Raw genomic sequence first — 19623 nt, 5'->3', positions numbered from 1 at the left:
TCCAGGTTCCGCCACTTATAAACTGGCCGGCCACAATCCTCGAATTCTTCCTCTGAAATTAAAGTAATAAGAGTACCTCTCTTGTAGGCATATTGTGAAAGTCTATTTGGCTAGCACCTAAAACAAAGCAAGCACTTCATAGATATTAGCATTCCTATTGTCTCCCTGAGACTCAAACACAGTAATGTCTGTAAAGCATCTAGTACATGCGAAATGAATAAGTGAATGAAATTTTCTCTACTAGTCATTTTGATATGAATAATTCTTTGTGACTTCTTCTCCTTCCTCCTTACTTATCCTCTCAACTTTCTTGAGATTATCCTGACACTTTTCACTTGGATTAGTTCATATACTCTTCCTCCCATACTCTTCAATGTCTTGTGAATTAGTCTCTTAAGAATAGCCATGTTTTGCTTTGTTTTTTTAAAAGATGTATGTATGTATGTATGTATGTATGTATGTATGTATGTATGTATGTATGTATTTGACAGAGACAGAAGGAATGAGAGTGGAAATGGAGACAGAGGGAGAAAGAGAGAGAGTTGAGCAGGCTCTGGGCTTGTTCTCACAACCCTGAGATCAGGACCTGAGCCGAAACCAAGAGTTGGCCACTCAACCAACTGTGCCACCCAAGTGCCCCTCTTTTGCTTTGTCAAAGCAGTATCATTGTTGCTGCTGTTGTTCTTGTTGTTGCTGTGCATTTTAATGAGATAAACTACTCTACATTTCCATAAAAAATGTGCTATGAATCTGGTAGACAAAACTCTCCTTTTGGATTGCCAATAGCATTTTTTTTTTGCAGTTTTACACACATTTATAAATATAATAGGATTAATTCTAGTTGATTCCTTACACAGATAATAAAATTAAATAAAAGCATTATCTTGACTCAAAAACATTAACTTAGTAGCATTAATTAATGCAGAAAATGTCAAAGGTCAAAACTTCATGAAATGCAAAACCAGATAATTATCATTTAATGTACACTTCTCTCCCTGTCAATGGGCAAAATTAGGGACCTCTATGCTCCCTGTGCTGTATTATCTTGAATTTCCCATATCTCTTCAAGAGGCAGAACAGTGAATTTCCCAGAGTCATGTCACTTCAGTATAAGTATGTGCAGAAGATGATAGTGGAATGGCAGAAGGGGATAGATTAGATCATTTCCTTCATCTTATGAACATTTGAGAGGGTTTTCCTTTGCCACTTGGGCCTTCAAGAATTATCTTTTCAATATTTAAGTAAACACATCCCATTATGTTGGTTCAATTCTTAAATGCTAAAAAAATTATTTTTGTTGGTGACATAATTGTGTAGAAAATCCCAAATGGTCAACAACAACACCTCTTGGAACTAATAAGTAATTATAGTAAGGTTTCGGGATACAAGGTTAATATACAAAACAAAAGTCAATTGCTTTCCTATGTATCTGCAATGAACAACTGGAATTGAAATTCAAAACACTATGATAGCACCCGAGGTACAGATTTAAGAAAATGTAAAATGTAAACAAGGGATACCTGGGTGGCTCAGTGGTTGAGCATCTGCCTTTGGCTCAGGTTGTGATCTCCAGGGTCGTGGGATCGAGTCCCAAATCAGGCTCCCCACAGAGCCTGCTTCTCCTTCTCCCTCTCCCTATATCTCTGCCTCTTTCTCTGTGTCTCTAATGAATAAATACATAAAATCCTTTTTTTTAAAGATACTGTAAACAGGCTCTATATAAGGAAAAATATAAAACCGATGAAAGAAGCCAACGAAAGATCTAAACAAATGAAAAAGATATTTCACTATAAGAAGACTTAATAGTTAAGATGTCAGCTTAAACATGAATTCAGATACCTCACTGATCAAGATATACAGATGGCAATAAAGTATACGAAAAGATGTCCAACTTCCGAAGACACTAGGGAATTGTTGATTAAAACAATAAGATGCCACGACACACCTATTAGAATGGCTAAAATTCAAAATACAGACAACACCAAATACTGGTGAGAATGCGAGGCATTGGGGTGGGGGTGTCTCATCCACTATTGGTGAAAATGCAAAATGGTATGGTCATTTTAGAAGACACTTTGACAGTTTTATATAAAACTGAACATAGTCTTACCATATGATCCTGCAATCACTTTCCTAGATATTTATCCAAATGAGTTGAAAATGTGTATCCATACAGAATCCTACACAAGAAAGCTTATAGAAGCTTTATTCATAATTGCCAAAAATGAGAAACAACCAAGACATGTCCTTCAATCAGTGAATGGAAAAAAAAAAAACTATTTTCCATCCATTCAGTGGAATCTTATTCAGCAATAAAAAATCATGGAGGAACCTTAAATATACATTGCCAAGTGAAAGAATCCAGTCTAAGAAAGCTACATCCTGCATGATTCCAACTATATGACATTCTAGAAAGTAAAAACTATAGAGTCCATAAACAGATTGGTTAAATAAGCAGACCACAAAGGATTTTTAAGGGCAGTGAAACTATTCTGTATGACACTGTAACGGTGGATACATAACACTGCATTTGTTAAAATCCATAGAACTACATAACACAAAAGGTGAACCCTGACGTCAACTATGGATCTTAATTAATAATATTGTATCAATATTGGTTCATCAGTTTAATGTACCACACAAATGCAAGATGTTAATAACAGGGGAAATTGTACAGAGGAAGAGTGGCTATACAATAATTCTCTATTTTCTGCTTAACATTTCTGTGAACTTAAGACTGCTCTAAAATACAAAATATATTGTAAAAAATGTCCACAGTAAATTAAAAAATAATTTACAGCAAGTTACATACATACATGTGTATAAAATTCCTATATAATATATATACATATACAAGCATTCAGATGAAATAACAACACATCTCTTTTCATGATAGTTTTTCTTAATGTGTATTCTGCTATTTTCCCTCTCTACAGGGACTGTCAGCAGGAAGTGAGGAAATGCAGGTAGTTATGCTAAATTATGCTTTCAAGAAATGTAGTGAAGGGAACTAAGCTGAAATGGATAGCTGTGGGAATCTGAAGACTAAAGAATGACTTTAAAAGGATATAAATGATGCCGGCTATAAAAAATATGTAGTTAGTAGCTCATTAAATTTTGCTCCTTAGTTATTTCACTTTCTTTCAAGGAATATAGATGGATATTTGAATATGAAACTGTTAGAATGTGAGGAAAACAAACAAGCACATACCAAGTCATTGATGCTGATCATTAGAACGTGCTGATACTCTCTGCCGTCTTTGCCTTCAATATCACAATCAGAAGATGCTACTGGCAACAGAACAAGGATCAGGGGAGGAATTCCAAAGATATACCTAAAAGAAACTAAATTGAACAGTGAGTAAGAATAAGCTGAATTTTGTAAGTCATATTATATACTTCATGTTGTTTCAATTGGCCTGATGATTTATTCCTAACAATATTTTTAAATGGATCTCAGCTTTAGGATAGTGTGGAAAGAACCCTAAAATCCAGCATTATGGAACAACCAAAGTAGGACGGCATTTTAGAGTTTAGATTTCTTCCACCTTTTTATTTAAAAATTACTCTTCGGAAAAGCACCATACAGGTGTGAGGAAAGCAGAGTCTCTCTGCCTCTGAAAACCACTCTAGAGCATAAATTAGTTTATTCAATTTTGGTTTATGTAGAACATTTCTACAAGAAAAGGCATCTACAGGTAAACAGGTAAATTACAGATAAAAGAAAGTTACAAATTTTTGATATTTTATCATTTATGGCATGTATATTTGTGTAAATCTTGATGATTGTCCGAGTACCCAGCCTCTTCCTAGAAGCAGCATTGCACATTTATTTCCATGGTACTGTACTATGATTATATTCTTTCTTTTTAATGATGGACTTGAAAGGGTTTACCCTTCCCAGAACTGCCAAAGGCGACATTTGGCAAAGGTGCCAAAGGTGACATTTACATTTTGACACTTTATCTTTTCAGTATATTCTTTATTTCTGGAGTACCCAGAGACCCATATTTTCTACAACAGCTGTCCTGCTTCTTGACATGTTAGAAAAACCCATTAAATAAATTTATTCATTAGTTAACATCCTGTTAACTAATGATTTATATCTATTTTTGATAAGCCTTCCTAGACAGGGGCAATTGTCTAATCAGAAGGAATGAAATCATAAATGGTATCATTGGGGCAGTAATAATGCACTGATGGAAAGCCAGCTATTCCCAGAGACATTAAAATGTGGTTATTAGAGAGACTTATTTCTTCATAAGTCTGCCAAAATGCCGTTTACATCTTTCTGCAAACTCTTGAGTTACGCTGACAATGTATTTCCTTTTAATTTCCCAAATAAAGTTTAACTGTACTTGATGAGTGTAAGACATTTCACATGTATATCTTTTCTGATTAGGCCTACAAACAATACTCTTTGGAACCCAAGGAGCTAATATTGTGACATATGTCAAAGTTCCCAAGAACATTATCATCTATTGTATCACTATGTGTCGTATACAAATCAATAGTACTCCCCAATAAATGATGTGCTATTTGTGCCACATATTTTGACAAATAGAGAAAGTAGCTTTCTTTAATAGCAGGTATGAGAATAAATATGAATCCTACATCTCATCTTCATATATCACAGATACTTGACAAGGTAAGAGGAACAAAATGAGACATGGAATTGATTCACAGCTCTGCCACTAAGCGTCTATATGCATACCAGCAGAATTCACTTAGGAGGTTAATAATGGTGATGATGATAGTTATGTTCAAGTACCTGTCATGTGCCTAGCACTTTGTTGCCTTATACTTCTCTGTAAAGATGAAAAGAGTCCTACAAATTAATCTCTTAAAAGAACCCAGAGAGTAGGTGCTAGGTCTGGATTCTAACCTAAGTTTACTGCCTCACCAGGATTTGATCAGAAATGGCCATATCTTTTGATAACATGAAATTATGTTAGTTCTCTGAATGAAACCACTTCTATGTAATATTACATAGCTCTGCCTTTCTTGTGTACTACTGTTCCTTCATCCTGAAGATTCTCAGCCAATAGTCAATTGCTATTTATTTACTAGATCCTGACTTTGTAATTAGATTGGTATAGACCGCATAGATCCAAACTTCACTTTTTGTCTTCCTACAGGTGTCCAAAAGGTACACTTTGGAAAGAGTAAACAAGAAGTTGTACAACATATAACTTGAAATGAGTTTTAAGGGGAATATAATAAAATAATTAAATACTAGAATGAAAAAAGGGACATTTTTACTATTCTACATAAATATTATTTTAAAGGTCCACCTTTTAGGTTTTGACAAAGGAGTTTATTTTCTACTGCAGCTGTTGTGTCCTCTTCACCCCAATTTTCAGCAATTAGTGCTCCTCAAGTTCATATTGACCCATTTATTCACTGAACAGCATTTACTGGTGCTTTCAATGATGGCTTAGTAGAAAAAGTTAATCTTTTTTTTTTAAGGTTTTATTTATTTATTCATGAGAGACAGAGAGAGAGAGAAGAGAGAGAGAGAGAGTCACAGGAACCAGGCAGAGGGAGAAGCAGGCTCCATGCAGTAAATCCACTGTGGGACTCAATCCTGAGAACCCAGGATCACACCCTGAGCCGAAGGTAGACGCTTAACCATTAAGCCACCCAGGTGTCCCAACTTGATCTTTTTTTAATGTATTACAACTAGTTTCTCAGTTCTGAAACATAATTTGCCTTGGGGCGCCAACTGGCTCATTCAGTTAAGCATATGACTCTTGATTTTGGCTCAGGTCATGATTTCACAGTGTCGTGAGATAGATCAGGCTCTGAATGTGGAGCCTGCTTAGGATTCTCTTTCTCCCTCTTCCTCTGCCTCTCCCCCCTCTTGTGTGCTCTCTCTAAATAAATAAATGAAATTCTTTTAAAATTCTTTTAAAAAATGAAACATAATTTGCTTTGTCTGTAAGAGCGTCTTGTGTTGCCACTATTGTTAAATAGGTTAGCTCCAGATGGACTAGGGCAATATAAAACACAGAAGGTTGGAGGATGGAGACTTGGGGTTTTGGCTTGGTATGACAAGGAGCCATATGACAATGGGTGGTGTGACTGAGTGAATGACGGTGTCCTTTAAGCTTCATTTGACTGATCTGTAAAATAAAAACTTTAGACTAAATGCTCTTAATGTCCCTTTCAACTTTCAAGCACCTAAATTCTAAGAATCTCCCTGGCCATCCCAATAAAATATTTCTTTAGACTTTAAATCACCTCTTGGATAATACTGCAAACATACCCAGGACTTCAGACATACATCTTGCAGGTTCTCACCTCTCAAATCAACAACTGCAGTTTAGTCTGCAATTGAAATCTTTTCCCCACACCATATTAATATTGCCTAGTTTGAGCATGCTTTTGACATTGTTGTCACAATAGGAAAAAAAACTCTGCTTTTATTCTCTTTTGTTTTGTTTCAGATTATGCATAGACACTTGCCCCTTCCCTGACCCTGAACTTTTCTGTAGGTTGCAGAAAAGACAAACCATAAGGAATAATGCAAGGCAAGCTTGGGCTTGTGGAATTTTGTCTTTAGATTTCCTGAAGGGATTGAAAGTGGAGAATTTGTTTTCAGTAGGGAATTTGGTTAAACCAGAATGATGGCTGTCTAAAAAATTCTTGCTGGTTTTTAATTTAAGCCAAATAATACACTCAATCCTCAGATGCATCAGTTATGGGGTCAAAGTGAACATAAATACATTAGTTTTTACAGTCTAACAAATCCAATCTTTCATCATTTTAAGGACCCCTAAGTGCTTACTGAATATCCATTATAAACATTTCATAGACCCAATTTCACTGGGAATTAAAAAAAATACTCAAAAGACACTCAGGATGGAACAGAACACATTATCTGAATATATGCGACTTGGCTTTAATACAAACAACTGGAAAAAAAAATACAAACAACTGGCACAAGCAAATTGGTGGATAAAGAAAAAAAAAGTTGATAAGCAGAAAACAACCATAGGTCGTATGGAAGTCAGCTCCTTAAGGTTACAAACATAAATTTGATTATCCTCATATAAAGAAATCTAGTATCTGCCACAATCAATAGTAATACTGCACTGTAAACTCTATCCACAAATCCCATGATAAACACTTAAAGACATTTCTGCAGCCATCCTATGATATTGCATACAATATTTCACTTAATCTTACAACCACTTCAGGAGATAAGTACTACCCATTATTCACAGTTCTGCAGATAGAGAATCTAAGGAACAAAGAGGCTTTCCCCATATATAATATGTATAATAAGAGACAGGTTAAAAAGTTTAGAAACTCAGGTTTTAGCCACTGAGCTGCAGTGCTTCCTCCAAAAACTATTGTGTGTGTGTGTGTGTGCGCGCGCACGCGCGGAGTCAAAGGAATGTACAAAAACCCATCTTTTTCCACGTGGACTTTGCTAAGGTGCTCCCTGGCCAAGCTCTGAAACACTGCACCATGCACTCATTTCAGAAAAGCAGATACTAAATATTTGTTCTTACTACACCAGGTTATGTGTCATAGGTAAGATCAGAAAAAATAATCTCATGTGCATAAGTGTGAATGAGACATATAAATTGTTCCTAGACAATAGCTTTTTCCATTTTTATTGAAGATACTGAAACACTTATGTGGTACCATGTGTAACTTTCCTTTGTACCTGTTCAGCCTTTCTCATCTTTCTCAGTGCCCTGTTCTTCCTACCATTCCATTTTTAGTCCTCAAATATGATTAAATTGCCTAAACTAGATAGCACCCTTGAGTACCACCTAGTAGGGCCTCAGCTCCTTCAACTCCCCAAAGCAGCAGCAAAGAAAAAGTTGAGAGAGGAACTCTATCCTTAAGCTTCTCGTGAAATCTCTTGGAACAAAATGCAAAAGCCACACGTTATAATCATTATTATCCAAAATGGAGACTTCAAATATTTTGCTTGCTAATAACAACTTTTGGTAAATGAATTACATAGATACACTTCAAGAAATAAAGCTCTTTGTTAATAATGCACACCCAAGCTTCCCTTTTCCTTCCTTCCTTCCTTCCTTCCTTCCTTCCTTCCTTCCTTCCTTCCTCCTTCCTTCCTTCCTTCCTTGCCTTTCCTTTCTTTCCCTTCCTTCCTTCCTTCCTTTTTCTTTTCTTTATTTTCTTTTCTTTTCTTTTTTTTCTTTCTTTTCTTTTCTTTCTTTCTTTCTTTTCTTTCTTTTTTCTTTTTTACCTCTTCACTCAAATCGGAGATGATGCAGGAATTAGAAGCAAGAGCTACAGGGAAAGAACGAAATGCAGGAGATCCATGGCATCGTGAGGCTGATGGGGACACACCTAACTTCCAATTCTGTAGTAAGCTACTGGAGGGCACCCATAGTCAATCCTTTTCCATAACTGTCTTCCATCCTCTACCCACCCCACCCCACCCCTCCCCCCCGCCGTTATGTTGCCGCTGACCTAGTACTGGGCGATGCCAATTCAAGATCCTTTACTACCTATGAGAGAGGAAAGGCTCTTTGGAGCTAACGGTGTCGCCTAGAAAGCGCGCGGCCGGGGCGTGAGAGGGAAGAGCACCGTGCTCCCTCCTCCCGCACCCTCCTCCACCCGTCTTGTCTCTTTTTTTTTTTTCTTTTTGCTTGAGGAAGTATCTGGTACAAGACAGTCCAGTCCCGCTCCGCAGAGCGCGCCCCCGCAGCTCCCGTGCTCCCTTCCTCGCCTCCCCTCGCCGTGGCCGGGCGGGCTCCGTCCGCGCCCCCCGCGCCCCCCCGCGCCCCCGCGCCCCCCCGCGCCCCCACGCCCCCCCGCCCCCCCGCGCCCCCCGCGCTCCCCCGCGCCCCCCGCTCCCCCGCGCCCCCCGCGCCCCCCGCGCCCCCCCGCGCTCCCCCCGCTCCCCCGCGCCCCCCGCGCCCCCCGCGCCCCCCGCGCTCCCCGCGCCCCCCCGCGCCCCCGCGCCCCCGCGTCCCCCGCGCCCCCCGCGCCCCCCGCGTCCCCCGCGCCCCCCGCGCCCCCGCGCCCCCGCGCCCCCCGCGCTCCCCCGCGCCCCCCGCGCCCCCCCACGCCCCCCGCGCTCCCCCGCGCCCCCCGCGCCCCCGCGTCCCCCGCGCCCCCCGCGCTCCCCCGCGCCCCCCGCGCCCCTCCTACCCCGGGCCCCGGGTCCGCACGGACGCAGCACCCTAGCGCGCGGCGCGGCTCTCGAGCTCAGCCTTAAGCGTGTTGAACCCGGCCTCCGCCACGGGGCACCCGCAGCGGGGAAACCACCCAAGCCCCCCAAGTCGTCTCCCTCGGTGCCGGCCCCGAAGACTCGGGTTCCCGCCCCGGGCACCAGGTACGGCCCCCGGTCGGAAACTCCCAGCCTCGCCGAGGGGGCGAAGCGGGGTTCCCAGAGCCCCGTCCCGTGGGAGCTTCGCTTTCACTTCTGTCGACAGGAGGGACCCCCCGGGCGCAGGTACCTGGCCCCGCCCCGGGCGCCGCGAGCGCTGGGGCGCCGGGGCTGCGGGCGGCCGCCGCCGAGCGGCGCGGAGGCTGCGGCGCTCGGTGCCCCCGCGGGGGCTGCGCCGCCGGGGCAGGTGGCTGCGGGCCGGGCTCGGGGCGCGGCGGCGCCTGCGGGGGGAGCGCCCGCGCCCGCGCGCTCGGCGGGTCCAAAGTGCGAGGCCGGGCTGTGCCGGCGCGCGCCCGGGGCCGCGTCCCCGAGGCCCCCGCCGGCTGCGCGCGGAGCGGAGCGCTTACCATGGAACATGGTCCGCGGGAGGCGGGCGAGGTCATGGTGACCGCCACTGCAGCAGGAGCACGCTCTCCCCGCCCATAGTCGCCGCCGGGGCCCTGGCGCCCCGCGGAGCTGCTGGGAGCGGACGCCGGCCCGGGCGCTCTCTGCCGCCGGGTCCTCTCACCCTCGCCGCGCCTGCTGCTTCATCCATCCCCAGGGGGGCGGCACACACCACGGCCCGGCTCCGCGCTCTGCCTTTCCCATAACTTCCGTGCGGTCCGCCGGCAACGTACTTTCAGTTTCTACTTTGCGCTGGGTCTGCAGGTTCGGTCTCCGGGTTCACCACCCGCACCCCGGGGGGTGCCTGCACCGCCCCCACCTCTCGCGCACCTGCGCGCTCCCCGGGCTCCCCCTGCGCACCTGAACCCGCACCAGAGGAGGGCGCGAGTTGCCAAAGCGCCACGGGGGGAAAGGAGCTTGTGAATGAGCCCTACCCCGGGCGAGAGACTTTCCAAATGACCTCGGACCGTCTTGGCAAAGCTGGGCGCCTTGGGATCTAAAAGCACTGCTTGCCGATCTGTCCGCGGAAGCCACAAACGTGTCGGGTGAAAGGAGGCGTCACAGCTCTCGCCGCGGATGGAGTGGACGGTGCCAAGACGCCTTGAGAGAGAGAGAGAGAGAGAGAGAGAGAGGGAGAGGGAGAAAGGGAAGTAAGGAAAGATTAAAAGGGTCACGCCCTCAGCCCCTCAACCTCAGTAATCAGTCTCTTTCTGCCCTGTGTTTTGTAGATGCACCTGCCCAGGTGAGACCTCAAAGAAAAGTAATCCTGTGGGTGCATCAAATCTGGTAAGTGGTGTTTTGGAATCCAGAAATCAAAGCCCACGTTAGGGGGAGGAATTGCAGACTGACTCTAATAAAGAGTTCCTAACCATGACTCCCTTCTATGCATTTATCTGAATTGGCCAATGAAGTCCTACTAGACGTTTTTGCTGTGTTTTACTGAGGAGTTAATTTTTTTTTTTTCCCTAAGGCTGAATGATTTTAGTATTTCCTGTTTGAATTTGCTTTCGGATATTCTGCAGGAACCCTGCTTAAAAGAAGGTAGGTAAAGTAGTAACAGTGATGGTGATAATGGCTGTCATTTATCTAGCATTTACTCCATGCTAGAATTATGCTGAGCATTTTATGTATATCCTCTCACCCAAAATTTTCTAAGAGTAGACAATTTTCTTATCTGCGCTTCACAGATGTGGGAACTGCGACTTCCTAAAGTAACTTGCCCTAGTTCACTTAGCTAGTTAGTAGCAGAACTTAGAGGCAAACCTGCTAGCTGTATTCTGGCTCTGGAGTGCATGCTTGCAGCCTCTGTGTTAGTTGTCTTTGTGAATAATGTGGAAATTGATGCCCAGAAGGGAAACAGGGTCAGGAATCATGTGGGCGTGTCTTTGCCCCACTGTGGGGGACCTCAGGAAAGCTTCCTGGAGTTTCTGACTTCTAAATTGAGACTTAAGCAGGAACTGACCTAGGATGTGAACATTCCAGATTCTGTTATAGTGTGAACAAAGGAAAGAGGAAAAGAAAGGACAGAGAAAGAGAGAATAACAGTGAAAGAGTGAGACGGAGTTGCTCAAGTCTGAAGCTTAGATCTCCCATTCTGATTCCTTTTTTTTAGTCTCACTTCTCACATGGAATCCTTAGGCAAGTCTTGTCAACTCTACCTCTAAAAGAAGTCCTGAATCCAAGCCGTTCACTCTGTGAACTGCCCATGGGGAAACCATTAAGGTCCTGCTGTCTAGGGGATCTTCCAGCTTTCACTCTTGCTTAGGACCCCTTCACTCTCTCCATAGCAGCAGGATATTTGATTTACACAATGTCACCTTCTGGGACCGCCCTCGGGCCACTTCCCACTGTATACTAAGCTTTCGAGGTTGTCCTGTATGCTCTGGGGGCTACTACATTCTCTGATCCCCTCTGGGACACAACTCACTCTGCTCTGGCCTTTTTCATCCCTGTGGCCCAGCCAAGCCTCTGTCCACTTAGAACAATATCCAGCACACAGGCATTCAGAAAGTATTGTTGAGTGACAGAATGAGAGAGAACAACTGTATGAGAATGCATGAATGAGCATATGCATGAAAAGAAAATATGCAAAGGCAGAAGGAAAATAGAAGGAAAGAGGAGAAGGAGGAGGGAAGCAAATGGGGACAGGAGACAGAATGGGATGGGAAACGCCAAATATTTCCATTTGACTGGAGCCTAGAGTGAGAGGTGGGGAGTGGAGAAACGAGGATGGAGTGACTATTAAAAATGAATTCTGTAACTAAACACACTTAGATTGGTTATTTATTAATTTAAAATCCCTGACAGCAGCATTGAGGTATGTAATTGCACATAGCCTCCATCTTTTTTTTTTTTTTAAATACTTTTCAAAGACAGATAAAAGAACATCCATCAACATACTCCTTAAGAGAAAATTCATCTTCCTTTTTCATGAAGTCACTATAAATAAAACCCAGCAGAATAAGGGTTTGTGAATAAGTCAAGAAGAAGACATATAAATTCCACCCTAAACTTTGACCCCAAATGTGAAGAATCTCTTGGGAAAAAGTATTCATTACGCATTTAGAATTTTTATTGGTATATGAAAAGGGATACATTCTAACTCCTTCAAGTTAGTATTTTTCTGTGTATAAGGGAATTAATAGCATTTTGAAAGAATTCCCAAATGAGGTTTTAAATTAGTGGTTGATATTCTGATAAGCTGAACATTTTCTTTTATAAGACAGATGGACAGGATTAAATATTCTGTGAATTTTTATATGCTAATGTTTTATGATTGGAGAAATGGAGTGGTTACTCTAATGTTCACTGGTTAGACTCATAGACTCAATGAATTGTGCAAAAAAGTCGACACAGAGACAAAAACAGCACATAGTTTGTGAATTACAACCAATATATATTAGAAGAGAGGACATCTCAGAATGATTTATGCAATGTAATAGAAAACATTGAAATAGTGATAATTATAATAATGATAGGAATGTTTCCTTAAAGGAAGAATTGTTAAAAATTAATCAATGTATTTTTAATTGTTCTATAATCTTTAGTCAAATTAGTCAATTAGTGGTACCTGAAAATATTTTCTTGATTAATTATCCAAAATATTTTTGCCCAACCTAATATGACTATTATTTATAATCTGAGATCTGGGTGCTAGCTATCTTTCTTCTATGGATATTTTTTGAAGTTCCTATGACTTAATTTTCCAGGCATAATACACAACGTATTTCAAACACAGGCCCACACAGACATACCACATACACATAAAGCCTCATGTGTTCTGTGTAGTCGCACAGGGGCCTGTGTGGAAGGGCTCCCTGTTTGGTTTAATACTCTGCTATAACTGTCTTGGAATTCTTGATTATTTTTGGAGAAGGGGACTTTCATTTTCACTTTGCATTGGGCCCTACAAATTCTGTAACTGATCATGCACACACATACATGCATGTCTTCAAGGTGGTTGCAGTCCAGTGTGGGAAAACATGTTAAATGCGTGACTTTAAAAGATAAAGACTATTATGAAAAGGGAAGGATGAGATGTATTTCAAACAAGGGTTTAAGGCAATCTAGATCCATTTGAAAAATTAGTGAAACTAGGAACCAGAAAAGGCTAATTTACCTGTCTGGTGGAAAAATCTAAGAGCTTACTTAGAGTAAGCTCTAAGTGGATGACCTATAATTCTAAATTGTATCTGTTTGATTTTTCAATCGTATCTGTTGAGCTTGAGGATGGATTTTGAATTTTATCAAATGACTACTGAGAATGTATTTACATGGTCATGTTTTTTCTAGTTGTCTTTTTAAAGAAATTATAAATTTACTGTACTGTTAAATTCAAGGTGCTAATATTTAACAGATTTCCGCAATTTTGTTTGTAATTGGTAAAGGTTTGTTCTTCATATGATATTTAGCTAGGCTTGGGCTATTTTGTAAAATTTTCTTAGTTTCATAAAGGGATGTGGAAATTCTATTGTTTTCTAAAACGGTGTTTAATCATTATATGAACTATTTGTTTCTGAATGATCGACTCGAATTTAACAATAAGATATACTTGATTTCATGGGATGCAGCCCAGGGGTAGGATGAGACTGTCAGTTTGAAGCATTAGAAGAGTCAAAAGAAAAAAGTTTCTTACAAGGCTGAATCCGAATTTTAGGAACTCTGCCAAAAATATGTATGCCCGCATATCGATGATTGCAGGAGCCATGAAAATGAATGAAATCATCCAACTTAGAAGAAGAGAGAGAGAGAGAGAGAGCAAATGCCAGGAGGGACCATGAGATACAAACGTTAGGGGTAGATGGAGAAACGGGTGCTCACCAACAAACTGACAAATAGTGGATAGCAGAGTGGGAGAGGCAGAAGTCACTGTCCCCGGATAGAATTTAAAAATAGGTTAAGTAGTTAGAATTTCCAAATGTCACAAAAAGATCAAACAAAATGAAGATTGAGAAGTGTGTCCACTGATGTGGCAGGGTAGAGGTTGTCCGTGGTCCACATGACAAGAGTTTGAGAAGAGCAGGGTAGATAGAGGCAGTATTCCAATTTGTGGGGTACGAGGAAAGATGTAAAGAGAGGAGACAACTTTTAAAAGATCCGTGGCAAAGATAAAAAAATAGGAATAATAGTTTGAAAGACATAATGGAAATTTCCATTTTCATGCATGAGAGGTACTAGAGCATATTTACATATTAATTGATAAAATTCCATTCTTTGGAAGAAGTAGGAAAGGATGGAACCTAGAAACTCAAGATACCTGGTTTATTTTTTTCATATCCTCCCTTCATTGTTCTCCCCTCTTTCATTTTAGTCCTTAAATTGTGTGATTCTAAACAGTCAGAATCCATTATAAATCTGGTGTCTAATTTTGTGTTTCTTATTGAAATGTCCCCTCTAACCTCAGTTGTGTACTCTGGGTGGAGTATTGGCTAGTGTAAGAGAGAAATATTTCCCAAATTGCCTTTCAGAAGGAGAAGCAATATCTTAGGTAGTTTGCATTATCCAATCCTTTTTTCACACTAATGGATATATTGCTGGCAATCAGAAGTTTCCTTTATATACTAAATTTTGGAGGAACTGTGCTTTTAACCATTGCCTTTATAGATGATTAATTAAGGAAGATTACACTTAGGACCATTTTCTCCATGTAGATTATTTGAAGAAAATGCAAAAATATTCTTCTTTATTACTTTAAAATCCCTGGACAGAGTCCCTTTATATCATCCAGTTACTATGTGAAGATACTGAGTTGTTCTTATGAGCCCTTTGGACAATAGTGACAGTGTCTTATTCAACCTGGAATTCTCTGAAGTCAATAGAATTCCTTTCAAGTTACAAATTCGTCCTAAGTATGACTTGTAGAAAATGGAGATATCAAACTGCACAAGTCTTGACTTGCTGTTCTTACAGAGAATCAGTGCTCTAGGCAAACCCGTGTCAATATCTAAGAATGTTATAATACTAAGTACTGACTGGCATTAATATGTCTAAGGTTCTGGTAGGCTTGTTGGTATTGTTATTTAATATAAATTTAGACTTTTTAAAAGATTTACATATTTATTTTGGAGAGAGAGAGAGAGAGAGCCTGAGTGAGCAGGAGGAGAGGCAGAGAGGGAGAGGGAGAGAGAATTTCAAGCAGACTCCATGCTGAGCCCCGAACCTACATGGAGCTCGATCTCACCAATCCTGAGATCATGTCCTAGAGCCAAAACCAAGAGTCGGTCGCTTAACCAACTGAACCATCCAAGCACCCTGAATTTAGACTTCTTTTTCTAACATGGAAGGCTGTGTGTCCTATTTAAATCGTTTTATTGTTGAATTAGAAAGTTAGTTCAATCTGCCTCTCCTTATGGCAAGCCAAGTTGTTGCAGCACATTTGTCATTGCATTGGACTATGATTGGACTCTCAGAACATCCATTAACTCATGTATGACAAGGAATGATTAAGTGTTTTGCAGTAGTAATTAAGTCCATAAATGGTAATCTAAAAAGAGCTTATACTTTCTTGAGTTCTCAGGGTATCAGTCATTGGTCTATGCCAATAGTGTGTTGATTAACTGGCATCCCATGAGCCTGGAACTACCACTAACATGCTTGCCTAAAATTTTAACATATTACCTGGTAGTGACATATACACCTCAATGAGAAGAGCACAAAAATGGAAGTCTTCAAGAGATCAAAACACTGAGCTGTTGAGTTGGTGTATCAGAAAATGGTTTCGTCAAACAATGGAGCCGAGTGTCATAGGTTTCTTGAGTAATATGCCCTCTGAAATGGCAGTTCTATGCTTTGATTTCCTTATTTATTTTACTATGTTAGTAATTCTCCCTAATGTTTAACTAACAAGTTTTATAATCATGTCTTCCTCATTAGATTATTTTTCTGACAAACACTTTTGTTCCTAGTCTGTCTTGGATAAGACATTGTTTTTACCAGTGAAATGTAATATTTTCTATTTCTTATTTCCTTCTTTTCAGAATGATACTCTACTTCATTTTCTTTCAGAGACTTTAAAACTTTTATTCATATTAGAAAAGTGAGGATCCTTTGCTTCCAATTCTAAACTACCCCATATTAGAACTTTTTTTTTAATTTTAAAGTAAACTTTATGAAATTAGGGCTGTTTACCAAAAACAAATGTATCCTCATGTATTAACCTATTTGAATTTGCTTTCTAAGATTTTGAGTATATATATTTTTCATTTTAGGTACATGATCCAAGTGACCTATGATGAAACCTAACAAAAATCAAGACAAAAACAATATTGTGCATACTGGTACATTGATCATTTAAGAACAGTCCTCTGAGACTAGAGGTTTTTGCAAGCATTATTCAATAGCTCTGAGATATAAACTGGTGACTTTAAAGTAAGATCTCCAAACAATCAAAACAAAGCAAAATTGAGGACTTTGAAGAGCCATAAGACACTATCAGAAGGCAAAAAAATATTAAAGGGCCCAAAAATATCTCAGGAGGTTTAATCTAGAAAAGCACTAGGAGATAACAGAGTAGAGCAAATTCATAATTTTGCTACTGTTATTGTCTCAGTTTGCAAGCTCCTGGGAGACTCCCAGGTGTAATCTGAAACTGGCCCATGTCCTCAGAGGAGAGGGAGAGCAGAAGAAAGAGGCAGGCCACTCCAGGGGGGCAGGGGGCTTGTCTTGGATGTCAATAAGACAAGTAGATCTCCATGCCTGCCCAAGTTTATATAGATGTGGCTTCAATCGCATATGCCATCTAGATGATCTTAATACCACATCACTATTTCAAGCCTATATCCTCTGGGAGGTGGAGAGGCAAGCAGAGCCAACATTCCAAGGGTTGGGAGCAATGAAAGCAGTGAGGAATCTCTGATTTGAGGGTCCAGTTCAAGGCCAACCACCAGTCACATCCTCCCAGCGACCTCTTCCAATATAATATTACAGTTGCTTCGTGTTAATATTAATTGAGACTATCTTCTTTATGACATTAGTTTTCTCTAGGTCTTTTGATGCCCTTAATAAATATTTGTTTTGACTTTAATTTGGCTTAATACAATTCTCTTTTTTCCTCCTTCTAATCTTTACTGAATATTAAACTGTAAAAGGAAATAAACCTCATGACAAACCTGTTCTTACAAGCAGATATTTTTGGCAGTTCTCGTTTGGTACTTTATTCTACTGTGGGGTGCAGTTAATTCAATACACCATATCATTAAATGGAATTAACTGGACCTTTGCTTTTCCACGGTAGTAAGTACTAACTCAAACTGTGTTTTTCTGCAATGATTATTGCTGAAGTGAGTATCTTCCACTGAAAAAGCACAAACAGAATGTGGTATAGCTGTTCTGGCTGTGCATTTTATGTTACTAGAAATAAAGATCAGATAGTAAGAACACAAAATGGTCATCAGTTTCACTCTTTCAATGGTATTTAAAACATCCTGAGCTGCTTTTATCTGCTTACTACTCTACATGTGCTATATACATTCTAGGAAGAGGTACAAAGGAAATGTCGTAAGGATTGCTTTTGCCATCCTGAACCTCAGTAATCAGGGGTTACCCTTTTTCCTGAGAATAGTCAAGATTAGCACATAAATGTGTTCAAGTCTTTCCCAACCCTAAATAACACTTCTTTTAATTCTGCACATAGTTATCAAGTAACACTCTCTGCCATACACTGTCCTAGGTACTTGAATAGATCAGTGTATAAAACAGACAAAAATAAATGGAGTTTACATTCTAGGGGAAACATAAACAAGAGAAAAGTAAGAATTATATAAAATTCAAAAAATTACTAAGGTCAATGGAAAAAAAGTAGGCTCAGGGCAGGGGATTTGTGTCAGTGGAGTGGAGAGGGTTGGGGAAGAGAGGTGTGATTTTGAATAGGCTTCAATAGGAAGGTGACATTTGAACAAACACTGAAAGGAGGTAATTGAATGAGTTGCATGGATGTCTGTAAGAGGCATCTTCTGGTGAGAAGAAATCCAGCACCAAAGCTCTAGGGTAAAGATGCCTGAAGTCTTTAAGCTGTCGGCTTGTAATTTCCTTTCTCCTTCATTTCTTTTGTACCAAACTCACTGAGTAGTTTACATTTCCACTTTCCACTCCTATTCATTTTCACTCCACCGCACCCCGACTTCTGTCTACCATTTTCCAGCTCCTCAGTGAATTAGTTGGTTAATTGTTGATGATGTTACTCCTTAAATTGACTTTAAAATTTTTTTTATTTGACAGATGAAGGGAGAGCACGAGCAGGGGGAGTGGCAAGCAGAGGAAGAAGGAGAAAAGGGAGAAGCAAAGCAGGGAGCCCAATGCAAAGCTCAATCCTAGGACCCTGGAGTCATGACCTGAGCCAAAGGTAGATGGTTAACCTACTGAGCCACTCAGGTGACCTTTAAATTGACTTTTGAAAATTATAAAAATGGACATGTAACGTATAAACATTTAATAAATGGAGATAAGCAAAATTAAAAAATTAACACTCCATCTAGACATCACATTTACAATGGTCATGCTGTTAAAATATATTTTTAACCAAAATGAGATCAGATTATACATCTTGTTCTACAACATGCTTTGTTTTCATTTATCTGTTTCTACCTTTATATTTTGGTAATTCTTATCTAATACATAGATACTCATATTTCCAAAATTGACTCCCAAACATCTATTACATTGGAGCTTTGGTTTCTTCTTTTCATGGATTGTTATTTGGAGACCACAATCTGAGCACTAGAAGTATTCAATGCTTCTAGACCATTTAAGTAGTCTTAGTGGAAAATTTACAGGTTAGTGTTGATCTTTCTTTTTTTCTTTTTCTTTTTTTTAGTATGTTATTTACTTATTTATGAGGGACACAGAGACAGAGGCAGAAACACAGGCAGAGGGAGAAGCAGGCTCCCTTTGGGAAGCCCAATGCGGGACTCCATCCAAGGACCCCAGGATCATGACCTGAGCCAAAGGCAAATTCTCAACCACTGAGCCACCCAGGTGCCCCAGTTTTGATCTTTCTAATTATATTTTAATAATTCAGCTTTTTTCACCTAATTTCTTTATTTTTCATTTTTTCTTTCACTGAAGGATATTGACTCCTGATATTAATTTAATTCCTTGTTTTTTAAAAACAGATATAAAGTAGTTGCAAAACATTAATATTAATATTACATTAAACAATATAACTTCTAATGTAATTCTAAATTGCCTACATAGTTCCTTCTGCTCTTTGAACACATCCCCTAAGGACCCTACAGGCTATGGTACATCTACCTAAGTTTCTCAAAGCTATCTCCAACTCAACCTATACCAACATATACTTATTTTCTACCTCATTTTCCCCACTCTGTATCCTTCCAGAATATTTAGTTTAAATGTACATTTTA

The 19623-nt window shown here is 40.4% G+C and overlaps 1 protein-coding gene and 1 long non-coding RNA gene across 3 annotated transcripts in view; one reads left to right on the top strand and one right to left on the bottom strand.

Moving 5' to 3' along the window:
• The window catches only part of IL7 (interleukin 7), a 99772-nt gene extending 89644 nt beyond the window's left edge, over positions 1-10128 (bottom strand). The window contains exons 1-2 of one of the 2 annotated variants that reach the window (XM_041769007.1): positions 9727-10128; positions 3212-3345 (exon numbers count right to left, since the gene is read on the bottom strand). In XM_041769007.1, the coding sequence (XP_041624941.1) occupies positions 3212-3345; positions 9727-9736 (144 nt within the window). In that variant the 5' untranslated portion in view covers positions 9737-10128. The remainder of the gene's footprint in view (positions 1-3211; positions 3346-9726) is intronic. The other variant, XM_041769006.1, reaches the window with a different exon arrangement.
• Positions 10129-10323: 195 nt separating this feature from the next.
• Positions 10324-18536, top strand: LOC121498817. Its single transcript, XR_005989915.1, has 3 exons — positions 10324-10549; positions 10734-10804; positions 18479-18536. It is a non-coding gene; the product is annotated as an uncharacterized LOC121498817 (long non-coding RNA).
• Positions 18537-19623: the final 1087 nt, after the last annotated feature.

This window comes from Vulpes lagopus, chromosome 9 (genome assembly GCF_018345385.1).
Source record: "Vulpes lagopus strain Blue_001 chromosome 9, ASM1834538v1, whole genome shotgun sequence".
Taxonomy (NCBI): Eukaryota; Metazoa; Chordata; class Mammalia; order Carnivora; family Canidae; genus Vulpes; species Vulpes lagopus.
The sequence above is the reverse complement of the archived record's forward strand: the minus strand, read 5'-3'. Positions and strand labels throughout refer to the sequence as shown.